We start from the raw sequence: 25,432 nt of genomic DNA on the forward strand, positions 1-25,432 counted from the left end.
CAATTAAAACGATACATTGAACAAACCTAGATTGCTGTTAGGTCCTTCATCTTTTAGAGTGGTGTTGCAGGTTTTGGTCCATTAATATGTAAATCCCAGAACTTTTTTTGAGTCACTTTTGGGAAGGCATACCTTAGCGGGACTTGCACACTTGATGGTGGGGTCCTGGGGAGTGGGGCTGAACAGAGAGACCTTGGAGTGCAGGTTCATAGCTCTTTGTGGGATATAGGTAAAGCAGTGTTACTTCTGCAACCATAACTGCTTATGCAAAGTGAATGAACTAAACTACACCAGTGTATCATTGTTACAGCGAAGAGCTGTGTTAGCTAAAATGTGCATACAAGAATGAAGACTATGTAAAGAGATACATAGTTTCTTCTGAGTTAGCTAAAATGTGCATACAAAAATGGAACATGCCTGCAAACAATGGAAGATGTTACAGACAAATAGATAAGTTGAAAAAGAACATCAAGATATCCCAAGCTCAGCAAATTTCCCTCAGGTCAGCACTGAAGCGAGCCAAATCACTTATGGGGGGGAGGGTCACCCGGCTTGGAGTGGGGGAGAAGGGCAGAGTGCAGCTGGGCAGGGGTAGAACACAATAAGGAATATTGATCGGTTTGAAGGCCAATGGGGGAAATGGGGAAGTACCGAGAATTAAACTGTGTAAGTTATGGAGTAATTTCTGGATCGGGGTGGCTACTTGCTAGTCACCCCTTCTTGCAAGAATGTTTCAATAAAATTCGCTGCTTCAGCATTTGACTCAGACTGAAATTTATTATGTTGTGTGCTCTGTTTCTCACATCCTTGAAAATGGAGTCGCAGGTAGATAGGATAGTGAAGTTTTGTTAATGCTTTCCTTTATTGGTCAGAGTATTGAGTACAGGAGTTGGGTGATCATGTTGCGGCTGTACAGGACATTGGTTAGGGCTAATGTTGGAATATTGTGTGCAATTCTGGTCTCCTTCCTATCGGAAAGATGTTGTGAAACTTGAAAGGGTTCAGAAAAGATTTACAAGGGTGTTGCCAGGATTGAAGGGTTTGAGCTATATGGGGAGGTTGAACAGGCTGGGGCTGTTTTCCCTGGAACGTCGGAGGCTGAGGGGTGACCTTATAGAGGTTTATAAAATCATGAGGGACATGGATAGGATAAATAGACAAAGTCTTTTCCCTGGGGTCGGGGAGTCCAGAACTAGAGGGCATGGGTTTAGGGTGAGAGGGGAAAGATATAAAAGAGACCTAAGGGGCAACATTTCCATGCAGAGGGTGTATGGAATGAGCTGCCAGAGAATGTGGTGGAGGCTGGTACAATTGCAACATTTAACAGGCATTTGGTTGGGTATATGAATAGAAAGGGTTTGGAGGGTTATGGACCGGGTGCTGGTAGGATTGGTTTGGGATATCTGGTCGGCATGGACAGTTTGGACTGAAGGGTCTGTTTCTATGCTGTACATCTTGATGACTCTATGTCTCCTGACTTGTACGTTGTCGATGGTGGGACAGGGCTTTGGGAGGGGAGAGAAGTCAGGAGTTGAGTGACTCACTGCAGTACTCCCAGCTTCTGACCTGCTCTTGTAGCCACTCTGTTTATATGGTGAGTCCAGTTGAGTTTCTGGTCAATGATAAGCCCTCAGGATGTTAATAGTGCAGGGATTGGAGCGGTTGGGAATTCAGTGATGTTAACACCATTGAACGTCAAGGGATGGTGGTTAGATTCTCCCATATTGATGATGGGACTGAAGTTGGGACTGAAAATAGTTTGACCGAATCTCTTTACGTTGACTCCACCGTGGCTCAGTGATTAGCACTGCTGCCTCACGGCACCTGGGTTCAATTCCCAGCCTTGGGCAACCTCTGTGTGATGTTTGCGTGCTCTCTATTTGAAATGCAGGATTACAGGGATAAAGTAAGGGGGGAATTGGTCTGAGCAGGATGTCCTTTGGAGGGTCAGTGTGGACCTGATGGATGGAATGGCCTACTCATGGGAACTCCATGAGTATTTCTAAAACACAGAGAGGATCCCCCCTGAAAAGGGGGAGAAATGTTTTCAGGGATATGAATGTGAAGGAATCACATCAACCATTCCCTACAGTCAGTTTTCTCACCACCTCGGTGAATGCATTATGTGGCTGTCTGTCTCTCAGCTATGTCACAGTGACTCCCAGCCACCAGTCCAGGCCCTGAAACCCAGAGTTCAAGATCCTGCAGGTGGGGACACTTCCCGCAAAAGGTTATGTCGCTGGTAATCATCTGCAACTTCTCATACATGCATTCCACATGACCGAACTGTCCTGCCATGCCTAACTTAACACAGAAGGTGTGACTAGTAAGTTTGCGAATGACTCCAAGATTGATGGTATAGTGGAAAAGGTTATCTAAGATTACAAAGAGATCTTGATCAATTGGGTCAATGGGCTGAGGAGTGGCAAGTGGAGTTTAATTTGGATAAATGTGAGATGTTGCATCTTGGGAAAACAAACAAGGGCAGGATTGGTACAATTAAAAGTAGGGCCATGGGTAATGTTATAGAACAGAGACCCCTAGAGGTTCAGGGACATACTACTTTGTAGTTTTCAGGGTGGTTAAAAAGGCATTTAGCACGCTTGCCTTCATTGCTCAGACCTTTTGAGTATAGGAATCAGGACGTCATGTTGAGGTTGTACAGGATGTTGGTGAGGTGGCTTCTGAGTCCAGCTCTGGTCTCCCTGTTACACGAAGGATACTATTCAGCTGGAGAGGGTTCAGGAGAGATTTACCAGGATGTTGCTGGTAACTGAGGCTTTGGGTTATAAGGAAAGGCTGGATAGGCTGGGACTTTTTTCACTGGAGTGTAGGAGGCTGAGGGGTGAGGACACAGAGATTTATATAATCATGAGGGGCATGGATAAGGTGAATGGCACATATGTTTTCCCTAGGGTGTGTGGTTTCAAGACTAAGGGGCGCAAGTTTTTAAGGTGAGAGCAGAAAAATTTTAAAAAGATATGAGGGGTAATTTTTCTTGGTTTGTGTGTGGAATGAACTTCCAGAGGAAGTGGTGGATGTGGGTACAGTTACAACATTTAAAAGACATTTGGATAAGTCCACGAATAAGAAAGGTTCGATGGGATGCGGGCCTGGAATAGGTAGGTGGGACTAGTTTAGTTTGGAATTGTGGACCTGTTGAGCCAAAAGTACTGTGCCTGCGCTGCCTGACTTTATTTCATTGACATGAACTCGATTTCCCTTTTGTTTTCACAGTGTAGCTTCATTTTACTTGAATCACCTCTCGTATGGTTGCTTGATTTTTATTTTAGTATTTCTTGTGAATTGTCTAGATGATAAGATTTTTAAAAATGACATAATAAGGTTTGACAAAAAGTGTCTTTATTTTCAGCACAACCTGTCCGACCTCACAACTATGAGTAAAGCTTAGAACAACTGATAAACTATGCTGTTACTGATAGGTCTGAGTAATACCGTAGATGCGACATTGTTGCAATAAACCGTACTTAAAACATTTCTTATCCCAATGCAAGGAATTCCCACGTGTACTTCCTGACTCCATTCTGTGCTCAATAACCATTAATTCAGTGTCGGATACAATTAATTTCAGTCAATATGATTAACGGACCAATGGTGGTATCCCAACCTCCGCGCCAGAAAGCCGGCATTCAAGTCCCTATTGCTGCAGAGCTATGTACTAACATCTCTGAATGAGCTCCTTCGAGGTAACGGCTCTTCCCAAGCTCACAAGAAACTCCAGAGAGTCATGAACCCAGCCCAGTCCATTCAGCTCGCCATCCATCAACTCCATCTCTACTTCCCATGCCTCAGAAAAGCGACCGACATACATCCCAGAATACTTAAGGAAGTTGTTCTAGAAAGGGCAGACGCATTCGTGGTCATCTTCCAGGACTCTACAGACTCTGGAACAGTCCCTTCAGATTGGAGGGTAGCCAATACCACTCTGATGTTCAAAAGGTGAGGTAGAGAGAAAATAGGCCAGTAAGCCTGACATCGGCAGTGGAGAAAATTCTCAAATCCGTTATCAACAACTTTAGAGTGTAGCACTTAGAAAGCAGAGAGTCTCCATGGATTCATGAAGGTGACGTCATGCTTGACAGATCTCTTGGGAATTCTCTGAAAACGTAACTAGTAGAGTTGACAAGGGGGAGCCAGTCGATGTGGTGTATTTGGACTTTCAGAAAGCATTTGACAAAGTCCTGCCTAGGAAATTAGATTAGTCAGATTACTTACAGTGTGGAAACAGGCCCTTCGGCCCAACAAGTCCACACCAATCCGCCGAAGCGCAACCCACCCAAATTATTGTGTAAGATTAAAGCGCATGGGATTAGGGGAAGTGTATTGAGATGGATAGCATACTGGTCAGAAACAAAGAGTAGGAATGGGTCTTTTTCAAACTGGTGGTCAGTAACTCGTGGGGTGCCACAGGGATCAGTGCTGGAACCCCTGATATTCACTATAGATTAATGATTTGGATGAGGTAACACCTCAAAGTCTACAGAGGGAGGGAGAATGAACTGTGACAAGGGTGCACAGCTCCTTCTGCATGATCTGGACAGGTTGAACGAGGAGGCAAATCAATGGCAGATGCAGTAGAAGTTGGATCAGTATGACATTATTCACTTTGGAAGCCAAAACAAGAAGGTAGGTTACTACCAGAATTGGGAGAGGGAGGTATGCAGTGGGACCTGGGTGTCCTTGTACACCAGTTGCTGAGGGTAAGCATGTGGGTGCAGCAGGCAGTAAAGCAGGTCTTCGTTGCCAGAGATTGCAAGTACAGGAGTGGGGTAAGATCATTTTTTGCTGGAGGATTTCAGACGAGCAAGGAGGGAGTCTCATAGACACTTGTAAAATGCTTACAGGACCAGACAGGGTAGATGCAGGGAGGACATTCCCGACGGTGAGCGCACCAGGAACAAAGGGTCACAGTCTGAGGATTCAGAGTGGACCGTTTAGGTTGGAGATGAGGAGACATTTCTTCACCCAAAGAGTGGTGAGCCTGTGGAATTCATTACCTCAGGGAGCAGTTGATGCCAAAGCACTGAATGCAGTGAAGAGTTACATAGAAACAGCACTTGGGGCGAACGGGATCAAAGGTTATGGGGAGAAAGCAGGATTAAACTCTTGAGTTGGACAATCAGCCATGATCATGAGGAACGCTGGAGCAGGTTCAAAAGACTGCTCCTGCTCCAACCTTTCTACGTAACAGCATCAAAGACCCTTCCTACTCCTGGTTATACTCCCTTCCATTGGACTGAAGATAGAGGACTTGGCGATCTCTCTTCAGGCTGGATAACGCGACAAATTCCTTTCCCGTGCTCAGCGGCCTCTACTTGGAGTGAACCCTCTGGTGCAGTCTCAGGTGGGACGACCAAGTGAAGGCCGTCCCACACACGGGGCAGGCAAACGACCTCTCCCCGGTGTGGACCCGCTGGTGGATCTCCAAGTGGGACAGGTGAGTGAATCCGTTGCCGCGCACGCAGCAGGTGAACGGCCTCTCCCTGGTGTGAGTGCGTGGGTGAATCGCCAGGGCAGAGGGTGACAAAAATCCCTTCCCACAGTCCCCACATTTCCACGGTTTGTCCATGGCGTGGGTGACCTTGCGTCTCTCCAGCTCGGACGATCAGTCGAAGCTTTGCCAACACCCCGAACCATGGTAAGTCTGTCCCCGGTGTGAATTATGCAATGCGGTTCTTAGAGTGTAACAATCGGTGTGGTGGAACACTGTGAGACCCCTTTGGTCTCACTGATGTTTAAAACCTGTTGAAGGAGACACAACAGACAAATATTTCCTGATGAAGGCTTATGCCTGAAACCTTGATTCTCCTGCTTCTCGGATGTTGTCTGACCTGCTGTGCTTTTCCAGCACCACACTCTCAAGACAAATATTTCTTTCTTGATTTAAATGCCGATGACACTCCAATGAATTGAGTGACTCTGTGAGTATTGATGTAACATTTGTTCTGAGACTTCTGTGCGTGAATCCTCTCCTTCAATCAGTCTGTAAAAGCAGTTTACACAAGTTATCACGGTCAGTGTAGGATAGAAATTCATATTATGTTCGTTATGTCTATGTTATTTAACTTTCACAAGTTAGCAATCTATATACTGAATCTATATTTTGATTGAAGTTACACAGAAGAGGTGAGGAAGATGATTATTTAGGCAGGAATTGAGAATGATCTAGAACTTGCTGCCTGCACGGTTGTTGAAGTTGGGTGCTATAAATTATTACAAAACAAATCAGCATTTAACAGAAATAAGTACGTATATTGTGTAGGTGTACATACAGCACTGCATTAAAGGTTAAAAGGCACTGTAAATGAAGCTGAGAGAATAATAAATTATGAGCCAAATGTACACCACGTAACACCAGATGCAATTGTCTTATTAATTGACAGTTTACTGATAAGAGAAACCATCCCTTTAAGTTGTGAGCTACAGGAAAGAGGACACTCTTTTAGCCAGACAAATTAACGCGTCAAGGTGAGGGAGCAAAGAGTGTCAATGAATGGAAAAGGGAGACAAATGAGCCGACCTTTGCAGAGCCTGACTTCACTTGCCCTTCCTTCAGTTTTGCCCTCTCACTCCCTCCCAGGGACAGAGACATTGCTTTGCTCCCAGACCAGACACAGAAGAGGGGACTTCCACCCTGAAACTGACTGGGCGACTTCCCCCTTTGTGACGTTCCCGAGGGAGGGCGGAGCCAGCCCGGGGGCAGCCCATAGGAAGCGCAGTTGTCGTCGGCGACGCCATCGGGTTCCACGCCCCGGCAATCCCGCCCTCTCCCATTGCTCGCCCCCGTCTCCATGAGCAACGGTTTCTAGGGTAACCCGGCTCGGGCCCGGAGCGAGCAGCCTCTTGGTGACGTTCCCCTCTCCAGCCGGCTGCTGCATTGCGCCTGCTCCGGACAGAACCACCCCCCCCCGCCTCCACTGCGCCTGCTCCTGACTTCTTGCCCCCAACCAACCCACATAATCGCAAGGCGGACAATGGGTCCGCACTGCGCCTGCGCTGTTCTCTGGCTCAGGCTGTTGGGGGGGGGAGGGGACTTTGCTGAAATCTCTTCCTCTCACTTTCCTCCAAGTTTGATTTCATGTTGCAGTGTTTCTTTTCTTTTTAAGTTTCCTCCTCTGTGCAACAGAGTGGAACAAATTCCAGCCCCTCATAGACAGACAGACAGACACACACTCTTACAGACCCTCTCTCATAGGCTCACACATTCACATACACTCACCCTTCTTACAGACTTATACCCCTTTACACTCACTCTCTCACACACACTCTCAGACACTCATTCCCTCCCCACCACACACACACACACAAGTTTTGCAGAATTACATTTTATTTTGTTCAAAAACTGCATGAATCCATGTAAGCTTCGGTATATCTATTTTTTTTCAAGATTAGAATCAGTCTGAACGTTGTGGCACAGTCTCACACAGGGCACCTCACAGCTTAAATGCATTATCGAGGCTGACATGACACTAAGTTTTTTTTTAAGATTAGATTAGCTTTCCTACAGTTTGGAAACAGGCCCTTCAGCCCAACACGTCCACACCAACCCTCTGAAGAGTAACCCACCCAGACCCATTCCCCACATTCACCACTAACTAATGCACCTAACACCATGGCCAATTTATCTGACCTGCACATCTTTTGGATTGTGGGAGGAAACCAGAGCACCCGGAGGAAACCCACACAGACACGGGGAGAACGTGCAAACTCCACACAGTCACTTCCCCTGGAATCGAACCTGGGTCCCTGGTGCTGTGAGGCAGCAGTGCTAACCACCGAACCACCACTTGTTAAAGTTTACTTGAGAATGTAACTTGAAAAAAGTTCTACAATTTACATATTAAAGAACTGAAACCAACATGTTCATTCTAAAGGATGAGAGACTTAACAAGCAATCCAGGTCTTTTCAGTATATAATTTCAATTACATCACACTGTAAACTTTTGCTATAAATTCTGTGTCTTACGATCTTACACTCCACGACCAGCTGATGAAGGAGCAGCGTTCTGAAAGCTCGTGCTTCCAAATAAACCTCTTGGACTATAACCTGTTGTGCGATTTTTAACTTTGTACACCCCAGCATCTCCAAATCAATCCAGCCCCTTCCCCACGTCTTCCCAGGCTTTAAAGAGTTGTGGGACCGTGTGGCTGGAATGAGTGCCAGACCTGCTCAGGGGTGAAATGCTGGGCAATCTGACCTTGCTTCGTGAAGTATTCCCAATGCAATTAATCCTGTCTAAGGTCAAATCTTTCTAATCGATTTACCAAGGGGCGAAAACAGAGAGGTGAAGCCTCTATACTTGAAGGGGAAATCACTCCATTTGTGACCAAGAATCAGTCAGGAATAATAATAAAACCAAGAACTGCAGAGGCCGAGGATCTAAAACAAAAGCCGATGTGTCGCAGTGACTCCAGCCTCCAGTCCAGGCTCTGAACCTCAGAGATTCTGTATGTGGGTGACATTTCCCGCAGACCGTGAGGTCGCTGGTACACATCTACAACTTCTCATCCATGCGTTCCACGTGATCAAGCTGTCCTGCTATGCCTTAACTTAATATAGAAGGCATGGTTAGGAAATTCATAGGTAACACCAAGACTGTTGGTACAGTGGACAGTGAAGAAGGTTATCAAAGATTGGAAAGAAGTCTTGATCAATGGGGGGGAGAGAGAGAGAGAGAGAGAGAGAGAAAGAGTGGCAGCTGGGGTTTAATTTGGATAAATGCAAGGTATTGCTTTTTGGTAAAGCAAACGAGGGCAGGACTTATACAATTAAAAGTAGGGCTTTGGGGTAATGTAGGAGAAAGTGAGAACTGCAGATGCTGGACAGCAGAGTCGAGAGGGTGTGGTGCTGGAAAAGCACAGCATCAACATTTCTGACATAATTCCTGATGAAGGGCTTATGCCCGGAAACATCAATTCTCCTTCTCCTTGGATGCTGCCTTACATGCTGTGCTTTTCCAGCACCAGACTCTTGCCTTTGGGTAATGTAGAACAGAAAGACCTAGGGATTCGGGTACATAATTCTCTGAGGTTTGCGTCACTTAGACAGGTTGGTTACAAAGGCGTTTGCCTTCATGGCTCGGACCTTTTGAGTGTCAGTTGGGACGTTACGTTGAGGTTATGCAGGATGTTGGTGAGGCCTCTTCTGGGCTGCTGTGTCCAGTTCTGGTCTCCCTATTACAGGATGGAAATTATTAAGCTGGAGAGGATTCAGAAGAGATTTACCAGGGTGGTGTTGCTATGAATGGAGGGTTTGAGTTATAAGGGGAGGCTGTATAGGCTAGGGCATATTTCACTAGAGTGCGGGAGGTTGAGCGGCCAATCTTATAGCAATGCATAAAATCATTTGAATTATAGATAAGGTGAATAGCAGGTGTCTTTTCCCAGCGTGGGGGATATCTTTAAGGTGAGAGCAGACAGATTTTATAAAGTCACGACGGGCAATTTATATTTGGAGGGATACAAGTCTAGCGCAGGCAGGTGGGACTAGTTTCATTTGGGATTACAGTCAGCATGGGCTAGTTGGGCTGAAGGGTCTGTTTCCGTGCTGTATTGACTCTATAGGATTATTTCATTCACATGAATTTGATTTTCCTTGGGTTTACACGTTGTAGCTTCATTTTATTTGCCAATTCTCACCTGAATCTCCTCTCATATAGCGTAAATGGTGCTTTCCCTTTATTTTGGGATTGCTTGTGAATTGTCGAGATGATGAGATAAAAAGATAAGAGATGAGATAGAACAACTTTGACAAAAACTGCCTTATGTTCAGCAAAACCAGAGTTCTGTCGGACCCGACAACTTTGAATAAAGCTTACAGCTATTCATGAACTATGCTATTACTGGTAGGTCTGACTGATACTGTCGACACTTCATTGTTGCAATAAACCTTTCTGAAAACATTTCTTATCCCAATGCAAGGAATTCCCACATGCACCTCCTGACTGCATTCCACACAATGTGATCAAGTAACCATTGATTCAATGGGGAATACTATTAATCTCAGTCCATGCAATTGATGCCCAGAGGGCACTAGTGGAGCAGTGGTACGTTCCTATCTCGAAAGCCAGGGAGGTGTGAACTAACTTCTCTCAACAAGCTAATTGGAAAATATCTACAATTAACGCATGGGGAGCTCTTGTGACACAGGAGTAAAGCTCCCCCCTCTGGGCCAGGATATCTGGGTCTAGGTCCAGAGGTGCGTCACATGGCAACTGCTTTACCCAAGCTTGCAAAAAACTCCAGAGAGTTGTGAACACAGTCCAGCCTGTCACACAAACCAGACTTCCATCCATTGACTGCATCTGTACTTCCCTTTGCCTTGGGAGAGCAACCAATCTAATCAAACATACTGCCCATTCCGAGTTATACTCTCTTCCATCAGGCAGAAGATAGAAAACTTTGAAAACATATACAAACGGATTCTGGAACAGCTTGTTCCCAGTGTGAACAAATTCAAGTACTAACAGACTCAAGAACAGCCTCTTCCCTGTACCAACATACTCAGGAACAGCTTGTTCCTCGTGCCAACAGATTCAGGAACAGCTCCTTCTCCATACTAACAGATTCAGGAACAACTCCTTCCCCGTACTAAACAGATTCAGGAACAGCTTCTACCCCGTACTAACAGATTCAAGAACAGCCTCTTCCCTGTACCAACATACTCAGGAACAGCTTGTTCCTCATGATAACAGAATCAGGAACAGCTCCTTCCCCATACTAACAGATTCAGGAACAGCTTCTTCCCCGTACTAAACAGATTCAGGAATAGCTTCTTACCCGCACTAAACAGATCCAGGAATAGCTTCTTCTCCATACTAACATACTCAGGGACAGCTTCTTCCTCATTGTTTTCAGACTTTTGAACAAACCTGTCAAATGTTAATGCTGACCTCTCTCTCTCTCTGCAACTGTAACATTGTATATTCGGCCCTGCTACCCTGATGCACTTTGTACGGTATGATATGCCTGTATCGCACACAAAACAACACTTTTCACTGTATCTCGGTACACGTGACAACCTTAAAACGTATCAAATCATAACATGCCTGAACCGGCTGAGAAATATAACTGCAAGAAACGCCACTGTCAGAGCAGCTAAATGTGCTTAAACCATTGCAAGTTGAATGACTCAGTTGAACCTATCTTGTGCTGAGTAGAACTATCGGTCTCTCTCCCAATGAGGGACTTGACGGTGTTTCTTCAGGCTGGATAAAGCAACTAATTCCTTTCCCGTGCTCAGTGGCCTCTACTCAGAGTGAACCTGTTGGTGCCGCCGTAGGTGAGACGACCGAATGAAGGCCTTCCCGCACGCTGAGCAGGTGAACGGCCTCTCCCCCGTGTGGATGCGCCGGTGCTTCCAGAGGGTGGAGGGGTCGGCAAAGCCCTTCCCGCAGACCGGGCAGGCGAAGGGCCGCTCCCCGGTGTGGACCCGGCGGTGGGCCAGCAGGCTGGTCGAGCGGCTGAAGGCCTTCCCGCAGGAGGAGCAGGCGAACGGCCTCTCCCCGGTGTGCGCCCGCCGGTGCTGCTCCAGGTCGGTGAGCCGGGTGAACGCCAAGCCGCAGGCGGGGCAGGCGAGACGCTGCTCGCCGGAGTGGGCCGCCCGGTGCTTCTCCAGGCTGGCCGGCTCGCGGAAGGCCCTGCCGCACTCGGAGCAGTTGAATGGCCTCTCCCCGCTGTGCACCCGCTGGTGCAGCCGCAGTTGAGAGGGCTGAGCGAAGGCCCTGCCGCACTCCGAGCAGTGGAACGGCCTCTCCCCGGTGTGCACCCGCTGGTGGGTGATCAGGTGGGAGGACTGGGTGAAGCCCTTCCCGCACTCGGAGCAGTGGAACGGCCTCTCCCCAGTGTGCACCCGCTGGTGGGTGAGCAGGTGGGATGACTGGGTGAAGCCCTTCCCGCACTCCGAGCAGCGGAAGGGCCTCTCCCCGGTGTGGGCCTGCTGGTGGGTGATCAGGTGGGACGATTGAGTGTAGCCCTTGCCGCACACGGAGCAGCGGAACGGCCTCTCCCCGGTGTGGACCCGTTGGTGGATCTCCAAGTGGGACAGGTGAGTGTACCCGTTGCCACACACACCGCAGGTGAACGGCCTCTCCCCGGTGTGAGTGCGTCGGTGAATCGCCAGGGCAGAGGGTGACAAAAATCCCTTCCCACAGTCCCCACATTTCCACGGTTTGTCCATGGCGCGGGTGACCTTGCGTCTCTCCAGCTCGGACGATCAGTCGAAGTTTTGCCAACACCCCGAACCACGGTAAGTCTTTCCCCGGTGTGAATCTGTAATGCTGTTCTCAGAGTGTAACAATCAGTCAGTGTACTGGAACACTGTGTGACCCCTTCAGTCTTACTGATGTTTAAACCTCTGCTGATGCAGACACAACAGACAAATATTTCTTTTTCTTGATTTAAATGCTGATGATACTCCACTCCAATGAATTGAGTGACTCCATAAGATATTGATGTAATATTTGTACAGAGTGTGAATCCTCCCCTTCAATCAGCCTGTAAAAAGGAATTTACACAAGTTATCACTTTCAGTACAGGATAGAAATTCACATTACATACTTATGTAAAAATTGAGCATTAGAAATTCATAAGTGTTATTGGAGTTCATATTGTGCGTGTGTGTGTTATTTAATTTTAAAAAGTAAAGATGCATACGGGATGTGCGGAGATCATTATTTCAGCAGGAATTTAGAATCATCTGGACTACACAGTTGTTGGAATTGGGGGCGATAAATTATTAGAAAATAAAATTAGATAAGCACTTGAAAGAAATATGCATCCAATTATTGTGTAGATTTACGACTGTCAAAAGACTAGAAATCATTATAAATGAAGCTCTGCAAATCACAAATAATGTGTCAAATGTACACTAGATAACACCAGTCTCAATTGTCTTATTAATTGACAGATTACTTAAATGAGAAACTACCCCATTAAGTTGTGAACTTTAGGAAACAGGCCATTCTTTTAGCCAGAGGAAAACCTGCAGGGTGCAATGGGGGAAGAGAGACTCGCTGAGATCATCGTGGAGGGAGGGAGGACAACTTACTTTAGCCAGACAAATTAATGCATCAAGCTGAGGAAGCAAAGAATGGAAAGAGGAGATAAATCAACCGACATTTGCAGAGCCTGACCGCTCCCTGGATTCACTTCAGCTGCTGCAAGTGAACAGTCTTCCCCTCTCTCTCACACACACACACTCCCAGGGTGAGAAAGCAATTTGCAAAAAAAATAGAGGAGAAAAAGACATTGCTTTGCTCCCAGACGCGACAGAGAGGAGGAGAGTTTCACTCTGAAATTGACCGGGCGACTTCCGCGTTGTGACGTCCGAAATGGAACGCGGAGACCGCCTCAAGCGACCAACAGGAAGCGGAGCAGTCAGCGGTGACGTAGTCGGCTTCCACGCCGCCCCCCTTCCCATTGTTCCCCAACGGCTCCAGCAACAAATGGTTTCCAGGGCAACCGGCTCGGGGTGACCTTCACCTCCTCCCACGCGACGGCGGGCTCCAGGCCGCACTGCGCCTGCTCCGGACTGTCCCCCCCCTTCACCGCCCCAGGCACAGTGGAGCCGCACTGCGCCTGCGCTGTTCTGCAGCTCAAGCAGTGGGGGTGGGAAGGGGAGGTGACTTTTTGCAAAAAAAAAAATCCCTTCCTCCTCTGTGCAACATCCGTCAGTAAAACAATTTCCAGCCCCTTCCCCACCTCCTCTCAGGATTTGGAAAGTTGTGGGACTCTGCAGCTGGGATGAAATGCTGGGCATCTTCTGCAATCATGATTTTCCCTTCATAAAATGTTTCTAACGCAAATGATCCTGTCTACGGTCACATCTTTCTCATCCAACCGCCAGGGGGTGAAAATAGAGAGGTGAAGCATTTATGTTTGAAAGGGAAATCGCTTCATTTTTGACTGAGAGTCTGGAATAATAAATACAGAGAACTGCGAAGGCTGAAGTTCTAATACAAAAGCAGAAATTGCTGGAGAAACTCAGCAGATCTGGTAACTAACTCTGCTTTCACCCCACAGATGCTGCCCAAACCTGCTGAATTCAAAGGAATTCAAGTTCTGCTCAGGTAAAGGGGTATTCGCAATTGCTCGGGATTTTTTCCCTCCCAAATTCTCCATTAAATTTCAAACGTGCAGATTAGATGAATTGCCTGTGCAAAATTGCCCAGGGATTAGCCATTGGAAGCGTAGGGATACGGTGGGCGGGGGAAAGGGAGGTGTTTAGGGTGGGATGCTTTTCAGAGGGTGGGTATGGACTAGATGGGGTGAATGGCCTGCTTCCACATTGGGGATTCTCTGATTAATAGTATGCATTTATATCTATGATATGATATGGTGAGCAATATTGTTACACCTCACTAGTGCAGCACACTGGAACTCAGAGAACCCATCTCCCAGAGACATTACAAACATTAAAAGATTTTCAAAAGTGCGCAGAATTTCCCAATTTGCCCATCTCTCAGAACCAGATTGACAGAAAGCACATACTTGTTTTCTCAACTTAACACCAAATGCTATTTATTGCAGACAAATAGCCTCTAACTACAGGTTAAAATGACTTAAATGTTAGCCGACAACTCCAGTCACTGAATCTCTAACCTCCCTATAAACCCGCCTGCTACACCCACATAAGTGCAAAAGGTCATTGTTATGGACAGTGGGAATAAACTGGGAAGGCAGTGCACAGGGTCTTGTTCAGAAGGCCCCACTGAGCTGGTCCTTTTTAGCTTGCCAGGATGTGCTGTTCCTTAATTCCCCTCCAGGTACTTATAGAATCATACAGCACAGAAACAGACCCTTCGGTCCAATTCATCCGTGCAGACCAGAGATCGTATCTGGTGCCATTTGCCAGCACTTGGCCCATGTCCTTCTAAACCCTTCCTTGTCATGTACTCATCCAGATGCCTTCTAAATGTTGTAATTGTACCAGCCTCCACCACTTCCTCTGGCAGCTCATTCCGTACACTGCACCACCCTCTGGGTGAAAAAAGTTGCCCCATAGGTCTCTTTTATAACTCTCCCCTCTCACGTTAAACCTGTGCCCTCTAGTTCTGGACTGAGAAAAAGATCTTGGCTATTCGTCCTATCCATGCCCCTCATGATTTTATAAACCTTTATAAAAGGTCACCTCTCAGCCTCTGATACTCCAGGGGGAGAAGCCACAGCTTATTCAACCTCTCCCTTTAACTCAAACCCTCCAGTCCTGGCAACTTCCTTGTCAATCCTTTCTGACCCCTTTCAAGTTTACAACTTCCTTCCGAAAGAAAGGCAACTGGAATTGGATGCAGTCTTCCAAAAAAGTGGCCTCTGTACAGGAGCATCGTGACATCCCACCTCCTTTCCTCAAAGCGCTGACCAATGAAGGCAAGCACACGAAACACCTTCATCACCATTCCTACTGCCAGCTATTCCACTGTCAAGGATGCTTTGAACCTGTACTCCAAGGTCTCTTCGTTTGGCAACACTGCCCAGGATCTTCCCGTTAAATGTCTAAGCCCTGCCCTGGTTTGCCTTTCCAAAAATGCAACACTTTACATTTATCTAAAGGTAAAACTACATTTGCCACCCCTTGGCCCAGCTGATCAAGGTCCTGTACTTGGAGATAATCTTTGCTTGCTTGTGGAAGATACAGGGTTGCTGGTTTACTCTTATGAAGCAGCTGACTCGTTGATGAACAGCCACAGCTCACAGCAATTATAGAGTCACACAGCAGAGAAACGGACAGTTCAGTCAAACAAGTCCATGCCAACCATAATCCCAAACCAAACCAGTCCCATCTGCCTGCAGTTGGCTCATATCCCTCTAAACATTTCTTATTTATGTACTTATCCAAATATCTTTTAAAATGTTGTAACTGTACTCACATCTACCACTTCCTCTGGAAGTTTATTCCACACACGTGAACTACTCTCTGCGTTAAAATAAAATCACTTCTCATGTCTTTTTTAAATCTTTTCTCTACTCACCTTAAAAATATGACTCCTGGGCAAAGATACCTTTATCCACACCCCTCATGCCTCCCTTAACATCCTCCTTCAAGATAGGTCTTAAGATGCACTGTACAAAGATGTGCTGCAAAAAGATCCTCAGATAGCGCCTTCCAAACCCACGGCCACTTCCACCTTGGAGGACGAGGGGCAGCAGATACATTGGAACACCACCCCCGCCCCCTGCAAGTTCCTCTCCGAGATGCTCACCATCCTAACTTGCAAATGTATCCGCCATTCCTTCACTGCTTCCCCCCATCCCCAACCTTCTCAAGGGGGCAACTAAGGGAGGGGCAATAAATGCTGGGCCCAGCCAGCAACGCTAACGTCCCAGAAATGAATTAAAAGCAAAACAGAACAAAACAAAACGAACCTCTTGGGCCAAGCTTCAGTCATCCATGAAGCACCCTCGGGAGGTGACGGGTTCCATAGAAATGCAACTGTTGGCACTCCCCAACAGAAAAAGGTCACACAAATATTTGCAGTCCCAAAACGACCGCACACTGCAAGATTGTCAATGGCTGGAAATCGTTCAGACATGATTTACCAGATGAATACCGAGAATGGGCAGATGGCTCTGACAAAGAGAGCCCTGACAGGTCAGGCTTATGTCTGCTGAAGGTCAAGAGCTGGCCCAACTGGGACGGGGAGGTCTTGCCAGACTACGTTGGGAGAGGATGTTTCCCCTTGTGAGAAATCCTAGAAAAGGCAGCCTGGTGGCTCAATGGTTAGCACTGCTGCCTCACAGCACCAGGGTCCCAGATTCGATGCCCAGCCTCGGGAGTCTGTGTGGAGTTTGCACGTTCTCCCCCCCCCCCCCCGGGGTCTGTGTGGGTTTCCTCCCACAGTCCAAAGATGTGCCGGCCAGGTGAGTTGGCCACGTTAAAAAAATGCCCGTAGTGTTAAAGTGCATTAGTCAGAGGGAAAGGAGTCTGGGCCCGGTTCCATACTGTAGGGAATCTAATCTAAACTGGGAAGGACGTCACTGAAGGCACTGAAGCCAGAGATGAGGAGAAATATTTTTCACACAAAGAGAGTTGACAGGCTCTTGAACTCTCTTTGCTCAGTGGGAATAAAGTCTCCTGACTGTGGTTGAAACTTTTGGAGAGGTGGGGAGGGGGTGAAAGGTTAACAGGGTGAGGTGGGAATCTGGCGGAATCAGCTCAGCCGCGATTGAGGTGGTTTGTGGGTCGATCCTGTTCCTAATTGAAATGTGTTTGCACATACGGACCGGCCGGTTTCCTTTCAGTGAGAAACTGGTCACAATCTGGGGGTTGGGGGCGGGGGGGGGGAAAGAGAGGTTGAGACCGATCGGTTGGGACTTAACAGCAACAGAATTCTATCTGGGCTCGACAGGGGAAATGCAGTAAGGATGTTCACCCCCACCCCCCTCCACCACCACTGGAGAATCGAGATAGTTTGGGTATACAAGGTAGGCATTCGGGGTCTGACACGAGGAGAAATATCTTCACCCAGAGAGTGGACTAGCCTGTGGAATTCTCTCCCACGGAAACAGACCCTTCAGTCCGACCATTCCGTGCCGTCCGTCAGCCTCCACTAAACCAGTCCCACCTGCCTGCTCCTGGCCTATGCCCCTCCAAGCTTTTTCTGTTCACGTACTTATCCAAATGTTTTTTCAACACTGTAAGAGTACCCACATCCACCACTTCCTCAGGAAGTTCATTCCACACGCGAACCACTAGAGTATAAAAACAAAATCACCCCTCATGTCTTTTTTCAAACCTTTCTCGTCACGTCGTAAAAATGTACCCCCTTAGCCTTGAAATCCCCCATCCCAGGGTAAAGACACCCATCGTTCACCTTAATCTACACCCCTCATTATTTTATTAACCTCTATATGGTCGCCTCTCAACCTCCTACACTCCAGTGTAAACAACCCCAGCCTATCCAGCCTCTCCTGATATCTCAAACCCTCCGATCCCGGCAATAGCCCAGTAAGTCTCTTCTGCACCCTCTGCAGCTTAATAATATCCCTCCGGTGACAGGGCAACCGGAACTGGGTACGGTACTCCAGAAAAGGCCTCACCAACGTCCTGTACAACCTCAACATGATGTCCCGATTCCCATAATCACCAGTCTGAGGCGAGCGTGCTAAACACCTTCTTAGCCACCCTGACTATATGTGAAGCAAACTTCAAAAGAATTATGTACCCCTCAGTCCATTTGTTCTACAGCATTACCCAAGCCACTACTTTTAACTGTGTAAGTAGTGCTCTTGTCTTTTTAGTTCTTAGGGTTAATGGAATCCAAAAGGTATGGAAGAGAAAGCAGGAAAAAAGGGGACTGAGTTGGACGATCGGCCATGATTATATTGAATGGTAGAGCCAACTCCAATGGCCTACTTCCCCTACTTTATTTGGGGCAGCACGGTGGCTCAGTGGTTAGCACTGCTGCCTCACAGTGCCAGGGACCCAGGTTCGAGGCCAGCCTCGGGCGATTGTCTATGTGGAGTTTGCACATTCTCCCCCCGTGTCGGCGTGGGTTTCCTGCGGGTGCTCTGGTTTCCTCCCACAATCCAAAGATGCACAGGTTAGGGTGGATTGGCCGTGCTAAATTGCCCATAGTGCCCGGGGATGTGCAGGTTAGGGTGGATTGGCAGTGCTAAATTGCCCATAGTGCCCAGGGATGTGAAGGTTAGGGTGGATCGGTTGTACTGAATTGCCCATAGTGCCCAGGGATGAGCAGGTTAGGGTGGATTGGCCATGCGAAATTACCCAGGGTGCCCAGGGATGTGCAGGTTAGGGTGGATTGGCCATGCTAAATTACCCAGGGTGCTTAGGGATGTGCAGGTTAGGGTGGATTGGCTGTACTAAATTGCCCATAGTGCCCAGGGATGTGTAGGTTAGGGTGGATCGGTTGTACTAAATTACACATAATGCCCAGGGATGTGCAGGTCGGTTGTACTAAATTACCCATAGTGCCCAGGAATGTGAAGGTTAGCGTGGTTCGGTTGTACTCAATTACCCATAGTGCCCAGGGATGTGCAGGTTAGTGTGGGTCGGTTGTACTAAATTACCCATAGTGCCCAGGGATGTGCAGGTTAGTGTGGGTCGGTTGTATTCAATTACCCATAGTGCCCAGGGATGTGCAGGTTAGTGTGGGTCGGTTGTATTCAATTACCCATAATGCCCAGGGATGTGCAGGTTAGTGTGGGTCGGTTGTATTCAATTACCCATAGTGCCCAGGGAGGTGCAGGTTAGTGTGGGTCGGTTGTATTCAATTACCCATAGTGCCCAGGGAGGTGCAGGTTAGTGTGGGTCGGTTGTATTCAATTACCCATAGTGCCCAGGGAGGTGCAGGTTAGTGTGGGTCGGTTGTATTCAATTACCCATAGTGCCCAGGGAGGTGCAGGTTAGTGTGGGTCGGTTGTATTCAATTACCCATAGTGCCCAGGGATGTGCAGGTTAGTGTGGGTCGGTTGTATTCAATTACCCATAGTGCCCAGGGATGTGCAGGTTAGTGTGGGTCAGTTGTATTCAATTACCCATAGTGCCCAGGGATGTGCAGGTTAGTGTGGGTCGGTTGTATTCAATTACCCATAGTGCCCAGGGATGTGCAGGTTAGTGTGGGTCGGTTGTATTCAATTACCCATAGTGCCCAGGGATGTGCAGGTTAGTGTGGGTCGGTTGTATTCAATTACCCATAGTGCCCAGGGATGTGCAGGTTAGTGTGGGTCGGTTGTATTCAATTACCCATAGTGCCCAGGGATGTGCAGGTTAGTGTGGGTCGGTTGTATTCAATTACCCATAGTGCCCAGGGATGTGCAGGTTAGTGTGGGTCGGTTGTATTCAATTACCCATAGTGCCCAGGGATGTGCAGGTTAGTGTGGGTCGGTTGTATTCAATTACCCATAGTGCCCAGGGATGTGCAGGTTAGTGTGGGTCGGTTGTATTCAATTACCCATAGTGCCCAGGGATGTGCAGGTTAGTGTGGGTCGGTTGTATTCAATTACCCATAGTGCCCAGGGATGTGCAGGTTAGTGTGGGTCGGTTGTATTCAATTACCCATAGTGCCCAGGGATGTGCAGGTTAGGGGGGTGGATCGGTTGTACTCAATTACCTTATTTCTGATCCGAAGCAATTTTGACACATTCACGGTCATCTCCCTGACGCTAAACACAGTTGGGATAATTCTTCCGTTCTCTGCCTCGGAGCGCTGAACCGATGAGAAAACCGAGTGACGGAGACACATTTCTTCCACAACCTCCAAGGGGACGTGACCCACGACGGCCAAATCGAAACCCCCTCCCCACGCCGCCCCCCGTGGTCAGTCGTGATCCACCTGGTGTCTCAGAAGGTGGGAGGAGCGGGTGTAGCCCTTCCCGCACACGGGGCAGGTGAACGGCCTCTCCCCGGTGTGCACCCGCTGGTGGGCCTGCAGCGTGAACGCCCGAGTGAAGCCCTTGCCGCACTCGGGGCACGCGAACGGCTTCTCGGGCGTGTGCACCTGCTGGTGCTGCAGCAGGGTGAAGGAGCCGGTGAAGCCCTTGCCGCACACCGAGCAGACGAACGGCCGCTCCCCGGTGTGGGTGCGCCGGTGCTTCAGCAGGTTGGACGAGCAGGTGAAGCCCTTGCCGCAGGCGGCGCAGACGAAGGGCCGCTCCCCGGTGTGGACCCGCCGGTGCTTCTGCAGGTCGCTGCTGCTTTTGAAGCCCTTCCCGCAGTCGGGGCACTCGAACGTCCTGACGTCAGAGTGGACGAGCTGGTGCCTCAGCAGGTTGGAGAGACGGGAGAAGCCCGTGCCGCACTCGGTGCAGGTGAACGGCCTCTCCCCGGTGTGCGCCCGCTGGTGGATCCCCAGCTCAGACGGGTAGTTGAACTTCTTCCCACAGAACCCGCATTTCCAGGGTTTCTCTGTGGCGGGGGTGCCCTCGTGTCGCTCCAGGGTTGGATGGTCAGTCGAAGCCTTCCTCCACGCTCAGAACATGTTGGTTTTTTTTCCCCCGTGGGTTTCTTTCCTCCTCTGCGAACGATGTGACGTTTCTCAGGCTGCGTCCAAGTCGTCTCCACGGTCGGTGTGCTGAAACATGCTCACTTTTGGGTGTGAAGGCCAAAGGCCCAAAACGTCGATTCTCCTGCTCCTTAGAGGCTGTGTGTGCGCATTAGTGCCTTTCCAAACACGGATATCTTAAACCTTCTCCCGTAGACACAACAAACATTTCTCCTTCCACACTCGAAGGCCTCAAATGATCTTCAGCTCCTGACGGATTGAGTGAATCAGTCAGATGCTTGGTTTCGGTCTCCCATGATTTCCTCTGTTAAAAAAGAGAGTTCAGTGTCAGGATCGTGATCATTGCAGGACGGAAACTCACAACAGGAAATTCTAGCTTCGACAAAACACTCTTTCCTCCCTCTGCGTTTCTGAGCCGCCGTTCGGTCGAAGCAAGCTGAATTCAGTAACAGAGTCCCAAGACAAGCCAAGGCAGCCTCTCAAACTAAATTCAATTCTGGTCTCCCCGCTTCAGAAAAGATGCTGGGCAACCCGAGAAGGCGCAGAAAAGATCTACAAGGGTGTTGCCAGGGTTGGAGGTGACAGAAAGAGCTTGGGTAGGCGGGAGGGGGGCTGTTTTCCCCCCGGAGCGTCGGAGGCTGAGGGGGGGGGTGACCGAATGGAATCGTAAGCGGCATGGCCAGGGTGAACAGCGAGAAGGGCGGAGGATTCCAAAACTGGAGGACACAGGCTGATGATGAGACAGGAAAGATTTAAAAGGGTCCCCAAGGAGCAAGCAACGCTTTCATGCAAAGGGTGGTGCACGTCATACAGTCATGGAGATGTACAGCATGGAAACAGACCCTTTCGTCCAAATTGTCCATGCCGACCACATACCTGAAATTAATCTTGTCCATTTTGCCAGCACTTGGCCCCTATCCCTCTGAAACCCTTCCTATTCATGTCCCCATCCAGATGCCTTTTCAATGCTGTCATTGTACCAGCCTCCACCCCTTCCTCTGGCAGCTCATTCCACACACGCACCACCCTCTGCGTGAAAAAGTGCCCCTCAGGTCCCTTTGATATCTCTCCCCTCTCACCCTAAACCTAGGTCCTCTAGTTCTGGACTCCCCGCCCCCTACTCTGGGGAAAAGACTTTGTCTATTTACCCCTATCCGTGTCCCCTCATGATTTTATAAACCTCTGTAAGGTCACCCCCTCAGCCTCCGACGCTCCAGGGAAAAACAGCCCCAGCCTATTCAGCCTCTCCCTGTAGCACAAACCCTCCAAACCCGGCAACATCCTTGTAAATCTTCGCTGAACCCTTTCACAACATCCTTCCGACAGGAAGGAGACCAGAATCGCGCGCAATATTCCAAAAGTGGCCTCACTAACGCCCTCTACAGCCACAACATGGCCTCCCAACTCCTGTACTCAAGCTGCCACAGGAAGTGCTGGAGGCTAGTACAATCGCAACATTGAAAAGGCATCTGGACAGGTAAACGATTAGGGTAGGGGTTGAGAGGGATCTGGGCCAAGTGCTGGCAGATTTGGACGTGATTAATTTCGGGCTATCTGGTCAGCATGGACGAGTTGAAAAGTGCGGCTCTGGAAAAGCACAGCAGGCCGGGCAGCATCCGAGGAGTAGGGGAGTCAACGTTTCAGACAGAAGCCCTTCTTAAGGAATGTGGAGGGGGGGGGGAAGGGTGAGATAAGTAGGGGTAGGGTGGGGCTGGGAAGGCGATAGGTGGATGCAGGTGGGGAGTAATTGTGATAGGCCAGTAGGGAGGGTGGAACGGATAGGTGGGAAGGATGATTGACAGGTCGGACAGTTCAAGAAGCAGAATGGGACTATGTGGCGCCAATCATTTAGCCCCGCCATTTTGGTTCCAAACTGTTTTGGCACTCATTACTTCGGCGCTGAGCTGTTTTGGCGCCAATTCAGAATAAACAAAAAAAAGTCTTGCTTGGTTAAAAAGGAGAGAGGATGACTAACCACCCGATGTAATTTTCTCAACTAGCAATGTAATTTCAACTAGCTGGAGACTGTCGCCAGAAACGGAAATGGAGAGGTCAAGAAAAGGGAGGCAAGTGTCCGAGATGGACCAAGTGAATTTGAGGGCGGGAGGAAGGTGTGGGCGAAGCCGATGAACTGCTCCAGTTCTAACTTGGTGCAAAATTAGGGGCAGCAGATTTACAACAAAACTGAGAAGGAACTTCTGGGCGGTACGGTGGCACAGTGGATAGCACTGCTGCCTCACCGCGCCAGAGACCCGGATTCAATTCCCACCTCAGGCAACTGTCCGTGTGGAGTTTGCACGTTCCCCCCCCCCCCCCGTGTCTGTGTGAGTTTCCTCCGGGTGCGCCGGTTTCCTCCCACATTCCAAAACTGTGCAGGTTGGGTGAAGTGACCATGCTGAATTGCCCGCAGTGTTAGGTGAAGGGGGAAATGTAGGGGAATGGGTCTGGGTGGGAGAGTTGGTGTGGACTTGTTGGGCTAAAGGGCCTGTCTCCACACTGTAAGTAATCTAAACCAGGGGGGTTGTAAATCAGTGGAGTTCCCTTCTCAGTGAAGTAGCTGAGGCTCCCTCAGTGAATGTTGTTAAAGCTAACTGATTTGTAAAGTAAGTAAGATTGCTGATGACACCAAAATTGGGAGGTGTAGTGGACAGTGAAGAAGGTAATCTCAGATTACAATGGGATCTTGATCAGATGGGCCAATGGGCTGACAAGTGGTATATGGAGTTTCATCTAGACAAATGCGAGGTGCTGCATTTTGGGAAAGCAAATCTTAGCAGGACTTATACACTTAATGGTAAGGTCCTGGGGAGTATTGCTGAACAAAGAGACCTAGGAACACAGGTCCATAGCTCCTTGAAAGTGGAGTTGCAGGTGGATAGGATAGTGAAGGCAGCGTTTGGTATGCTTTCCTTTATTGGTCAGAGTATTGAGTACAGGAGTTGGGAGGTCATGTTACAGCTATGCAGATCTTTGGTTAGGCCACTTTCGGAAAGATGTTGTGAAATCTGAAAGGGCTCAGAGAAGGTTTACAAGGATGTTGCCAAGGTTGGAGGATTTGACGTACAGGGAGAGGCTGAACAGGCTGGGGCTGTTTTCCCTGGAGCGTCGGAGGCTGAGGGGGGACCTCAGAGATTTATGAAATCATGAGGGGCATGGATTGGATAAATAGACAAGGTCTTTTCCCTGGGGTGGGGGAAATCCAGAACTAGAGGGGCATAGGTTTGTGGTGAGAGGGGAAAAATATAAAAGAGACCTAAGGGGCAACTTTTTCCACACAGGGGGTGGTACGTGTATGGAATGAGCTGCCAGAGGATGTGGTGGAGGCTGGTACAATTGCAACATTTAAGAGGCATCTGGATGGGTATAAGAATAGGAAGGGTTTGGAGGGACATGGGCCGGGCGCTGGCAGGTGGGTCTAGATTGGGTTGGGATATCTGGTCGGCAGGGACGGGTTGGACCGAAGGGTCTGTGTCCATGCTATACTCGGTGACTCTAAGACAGATACATTTTTAAACAGTAAAGGGATTCAGGGCTATGGAGGGAGGGAGGGGAACTGGAGCTGAGGCTATGAAAAGATCAGCCATGTTCTCATTGAATGGTGTAGCTGACTCAAAAGGGCCAAATGGCCTGTTTCCCTGTTTCCCAGACCTTATGCTCTATGGTGTTGCGATGTAACGACGCAACTCCTTCCAAGAACGACACAAGGGGCAGCAACCTCTCGCCCTGACTAAACACACGGCCCCTGGACTCCTCCATGAGCTGCAAACCTGGAGAGTTGATGAAAGTTGCTGATGGAACCACGTTTAGACCCCGGCGCTAGGACCCCGTTGGGCGGCTTGAAATCGGACGCGGGGGAGCACCCCGCCCCCCACTGTTACGTCACCCAAGGCGATCGCACATGCGCACTGCTCACCAACCCCCCCGCGCGGATCCAAGATGGCGGCCGCTCAGCGAGAGCTGATCCCGGGAAGAGGCCCCCGGGATCCCCGACGCGGGAGCCTCAGGTCGCCAACCGAGGCTGGGGGTGTTTAGGAAGCGCTTACAACCCCTCCCGGCCCGCCCGCCGCCTCCAGCGCTCCCCGCGCGGTCCCGTATCCTCACCGCCTGCGGAAGAGCGAAAGATCGGCGCGTCCGCTCGGTGTGATCGCCGTCGCTGCGCACGCTGGGTGGGACTGCGCCTGCGCACAGCCCTCCTGACGCCTGCATAGGCGATATTCACCACCGCGGGGGATGGTGGGTAAATACCCCGCCATTAGTGCTTTTATTTTTTTGTGTGCCGTGATGTGTGAGCGAGACGGAGGTGGCAATCAGTGGAATTAGACACGTAATTTTACCAGAATACCGGCAACGTATTCCTAAAGTGTTTCCACGAGAATATTCTGCAACATATTTTCTTCACTAAGGGGATTTGGGCAGCACTTATTGCCCATCCCTACTCATCCAAGAGGAGG

General features: G+C 48.9%; 1 protein-coding gene across 1 annotated transcript; it reads right to left on the minus strand.

Moving 5' to 3' along the window:
- Nucleotides 1–3,346: 3,346 nt before the first annotated feature.
- On the minus strand, nt 3,347–24,737 carry LOC140459981 (uncharacterized). Its single transcript, XM_072554397.1, has 4 exons — nt 24,630–24,737; nt 21,165–21,285; nt 20,301–20,947; nt 3,347–12,235 (listed from the first exon to the last, which is right to left on the minus strand). Exons 1-4 carry the CDS (start codon nt 24,735–24,737, stop codon nt 11,270–11,272), a joined length of 1,842 nt encoding a protein of 613 aa, XP_072410498.1. The 3' UTR covers nt 3,347–11,269.
- Nucleotides 24,738–25,432: the final 695 nt, after the last annotated feature.

This window comes from Chiloscyllium punctatum, chromosome 36 (genome assembly GCF_047496795.1).
Source record: "Chiloscyllium punctatum isolate Juve2018m chromosome 36, sChiPun1.3, whole genome shotgun sequence".
NCBI lineage: Eukaryota > Metazoa > Chordata > Chondrichthyes > Orectolobiformes > Hemiscylliidae > Chiloscyllium > Chiloscyllium punctatum.

Coding starts and splice junctions, on each gene's coding strand:
- LOC140459981 (XM_072554397.1), bottom strand. CDS start 24,737: ATGGAGGAGTCCAGGGGCCGTGTGTTTAGTCAGGGCGAGAGGTTGCTG. Junction 21,286..24,629: donor GCAACACCATAGAGCATAAG/GTCTGGGAAACA, acceptor CTTTTTTAACAG/AGGAAATCATGGGAGACCGA. Junction 12,236..20,300: donor GACACCAGGTGGATCACGAC/TGACCACGGGGG, acceptor AACTTCGACTGA/TCGTCCGAGCTGGAGAGACG.